The 4,304-nt window shown below is 35.2% G+C and overlaps 1 protein-coding gene across 1 annotated transcript; it reads right to left on the bottom strand.

Annotated features, from left to right (window-relative positions):
• Positions 1-2,567: 2,567 nt before the first annotated feature.
• Positions 2,568-4,059, bottom strand: LOC111985040 (uncharacterized protein At4g14100). The gene is made up of 2 exons (XM_024016656.2): positions 3,520-4,059; positions 2,568-2,990 (listed from the first exon to the last, which is right to left on the bottom strand). Exons 1-2 carry the CDS (start codon positions 3,998-4,000, stop codon positions 2,809-2,811), a joined length of 663 nt encoding a protein of 220 aa, XP_023872424.1. The 5' UTR covers positions 4,001-4,059; the 3' UTR covers positions 2,568-2,808.
• Between the last annotated feature and the right edge of the window lie 245 nt (positions 4,060-4,304).

The raw sequence follows: 4,304 nt of genomic DNA, 5'->3' as shown, positions 1-4,304 counted from the left end.
ATTTGGTCCTTAAAGACAACTTGTCCCTAAAGAGACCAAACATCGTTACTCTCTCTCTCTCTCTCTCTCTCTCTCTCTCTCTCTCTCTCTCTCTCTCTCTCTCTCTCTTTTTTTTTTTTTTTTTTTTTTTCTTTCAATTAAACACACACACTCCTCTCACTCCTTCACACTCTCCAATTGGTACCCACTCCACATCACCATCTCCACCATCATTTTTCCGGCAAGATCACTGGAAAAACTTCTTAGAAACCTTTGCATCTTCACATCTTTTATTTGAGGTTAAACATTCTAATCTTTTTGGTGAGTTTATATGTTTTTGCTAGAGGCTTTCTTTATCTAAGTTTTGAAAATGATACTCATGTGATTTATGAGCTTTGGAAGTGATATTCATGCGTTTATATGTATGGGTTTTGTCATGGTAGATTTATTTGATGAGTGGGTTTATAGTTTTTATAATAGTGGTTATCTAAGTGGTGAAGATTTGAAGATTTTGGTTTTTTAATGTGAAATAGATGGTAAATATAAATTTTTATTGATTATTTGGAGTTAGTTGAAGTTCTAAATTGCTTGTCTTGGAGGATATTGTGATTTTGCTTTCATGGTCTCTTGATGATGTTGTGTAAATCTTATGAAAGCTAGTCATAATGTTGGAGATGATATTGAATGGATTTACTTTATAAGTTGGAGTCTATGCCTTGTGAATTAATTTGTTGAGAAACTTTGGAAGTGGAATACATTATTGATGAGGTTAAACACTAGGCTTGCCCAATTAATTGCTTACTTGGCAATTCCTAATTTGTAAGTAGATACAATTTCAAGTTTTATACTTATTGTGATATGTTTGCCTGTTATTGTTTAGGTTTTAGCTAATTTCCTTTGGAGTTTGGAGAATTAGGCTTTTTGTGAGTTGCCAAGTAAGTAGCTTTTTAATGAGATTTTTGAAAAATAATCATGTTGCATAAACGTTGTTTTTGGGTTAGACACGTTTTAGAAAACTACTTATGGAAACTATATTTTCCTAAAAACTATTGTGTCGTAATCTTAAATGTATATGACTACTTATGAAAGTGCATCATATTTGGTATTGCATATGGGGGAAATGCATAAATTGTTGACATGGAAAATATGAGCATCTTTGATTTAATATTTGATAATAAACTCATGGATTTTATGGCATATTGGAAAATTTAAATGTGCTTATCTTGTCTTGTATTATTTGGGAAATTGATAGAAAATCTTTTTGGACAAAGAATGAAGTTAAAAACCTTACAAACTTTATGGAAGTCTTGATTATTTAAGGTTTTTCTAAAACAACCTGAATATAAACTATGTATTTGAAAGTATATGTAACTTGTGAGCTTTATGTTATTTTAACCTTATGCCATGTGTGATTTCCCGGTGGTCACCTGATTTGATTTCCGTAATCTTTGTGATAATGGTGTCAAATCTAGGTCATGCCCTTTCACTTTAGATGACATGCTCTTCCCTGCTACCTATGGGGAGAAGAGGTTCCTTGATTGTCTGTGGGTGAGGTTACTGCCCATGTGGCCAAAAGACCACATGCAAAAGAGGTCATATTTGACGCGTTCTCCTTTCTGCCCATTGGAAGAGAGACAAAACCTTAGGGTATGGGTGAAGTTGTTGCCCATGGGGCCAAGGGACTACATACCAGAGAGGACAATATCATGTCAATTGTGAATGTGTGGATCCCTTAATCGGTCTATGTGGTACTGTGGTATATTTGTGATAAATTACCTTATGTTAGATTTTATGACTTTGAAATTATATTGTTAGTACTCACAGAGTATAGTATAAAGTTTCAAGGTATTTATTTTGAGAAACTTTGTGTTTTAATATTTAACTATTCTTGCCATATTATTATTAGAAATGGTCTTGCAGTATTCAGTTGAAATTTCCCAAATTAAAACATGTTATGTAAACTGTTCATCATCATAAAACTTGCATTTCCTCCACCTCCATTAATTATGCTACTTACTAGGCTCTGTCACATCCTATTATTTTACAAAATTTTTTAGAGTAGGCAATGATCGTTTTGAGACATGTTTTTGTGGCTAGTAGTAGTTAGACTAATTACTGATGAAGGCTGGACTTTTGTGATAATGATCTTTAGATGATATATATCCTAGAGTAGGCTTGGCTTATTCTTTTGTATCTAATAGTGGTGATGATTTTTATTCCCACTAATGGAACAAGTTGATAATATGTAATTATATTTATTCAGACTTTCGTTCTTTTGTGGCCAATGGTCCTTGTAATTATTGCATAGAGCTCTTTAGGACCAAGTTGTCTTTAGGGACCAATTGAGTTAGTTTTGAAATGTTTTGGACTTAATTGGAATTAGCCCAAACCTCATGGTAGTTTAATGAAATTTAAACTATATAATTCAATTAATAAGTGGGGGAGGGGATTCCTTATAATGGTAGCTTGGTTTCCTTATAATGGAAACCTAGCAAAGTGACTGGACTCCAAGATTGTATCCATAAACAATGTATTTTTGCAGCTGATAAGCGATAAGTACTAGCTGAAATGGACAGCACAAAAATCAATTGAATTATGGAAGATCTTGGTATTTATTTATCAATATGGGATGCACCTTTGGAACATTGCAGCCCAGAGTGGCATTGGATATGGCTCGAGTAAGCATGGATTAGACATGCTCTGTGGTTTATCTGCTAGAATGGCATGCCTGCTATTTTCCAGAGCAAAATGCAAATTTACTTCCAAAGAAATGCACACATGCAGTAATAGAAATGTGCATCACAATATTATTCAGAGATCAAGCGAGGCTCAAAGTACTCTGTCCAATGAACTATCTCGAAAACCGCGAGTAATGGCAAATTGTGCTTTTAGTTTTGGTTCGGTTCCAATTCCATCATCATTCATCTTCTCAAAACAGTATACAGGGGCTTGCCACTTGGCATCCTCAAGCACTGCTCCCACTTCAAATGTCATAACATGTGCCTCCCTCCCTGGACATTTTGCAGCGTTTAAGAGTCTTACAGACATGCCAGTTCGGAGCACTCTTATAAAAACGGCAGACAGTTTTTATTCACAATGGCATAGCCATACAACTTGCTGTATTCTATATACATTTGTATGCAAAAGTCAAAGTTTAAAACCCAACGAAGGCTTAAAAATCCTGTTGATTCTTATAGTTTGCGACTTTACTTCCTGACTATTATTTAAAGTGATCAAATTATAAATTAACATGTAATCACTTCATAGAAACTAGAGACCATCTATGATGTTTAAAGTGATCACTTTTAATTCTTACGCAACATGATCAAATTAAAAATTAACATGTAATCACTTCATTGAAACTAAAAATGGACAGTGTTAAGTTTTTTAGGATTAAAATTGATAACTAAAATGTTTCTAGTGATTAAAAGTTCTATAAGGAATAAAAATTATGAATACCAAACTTTTAACCAAAGTTGAAAGTGAATATATTAAAGTGAAACAGCAAATGCAAAATGAATATGAATTATGAGTACCCACCTGAGTAGAAAACCCAATGAACAGGCCTCTTGGTGACAACATCCTCGTAATACCAAATGAAGTCCACCTTCTCCCAAACATTGCAGAGGAACCCATCCACGTGGCGCTGACCCAGGTAGTTAGCACCATCGAGCCAATTTGGGCGAAGAATACCCACCTCAAGCTGTACAGTTCTGCACTCTTTGTTGGAGTCCAATGTGTAAAAGAAGGAAGTCCCATTGTTCCATTCAAGGTCATAGAGAACCTTACTACCCAGCTGGTCCTGTATGATGTTGAAATTTCGACCATTGACCCAGTCGTACCAGAGATCGATTATCTGCAGGGACCCACTGTAGTTCATGAGAAGTATGGAGTGGAATTGGTGGGGCCATGTGGCTGGTGTTGGGTCTTCTTCCTCAGTGGAATTACAGAGAGAAATGGAAAAAATGAGTAGGATGAGGATAGAGAAGGTGATGGGTTTGGTCGCAATTGCAGAGGCCATTGCTGTCTTTGCGTTTGAGGAGGTATCAGAGAGAAGGACGCGTGGTAGGTATGTATGTGGATTTCTTTTGATTAATATCTGGTGCTGGTTCAACTACTTCATTTTTACTTTGAGTGGATGACAGACCAATGAGATAAGCACACGTGCAGGGACGGGACTTGAAGACAAAGGAAGCCATGGCCCACAAATGAAAATTTTTAACCATTTATTTTGGAGATTTTTAAACAAATTTTTTTTAATCATTATCCTAGCTTAATTAATACTTCCCATGCATAAAGTGTTTGAAATGTCAAAGAGGAAAATA

The sequence above is a fragment of the Quercus suber genome, unplaced genomic scaffold, assembly GCF_002906115.3.
Source record: "Quercus suber isolate HL8 unplaced genomic scaffold, Cork oak 2.0 scaffold_158, whole genome shotgun sequence".
Taxonomy (NCBI): domain Eukaryota; kingdom Viridiplantae; phylum Streptophyta; class Magnoliopsida; order Fagales; family Fagaceae; genus Quercus; species Quercus suber.
Note: the sequence above shows the minus strand (reverse complement) of the source record. Positions and strands in the feature narration are given on the sequence as shown.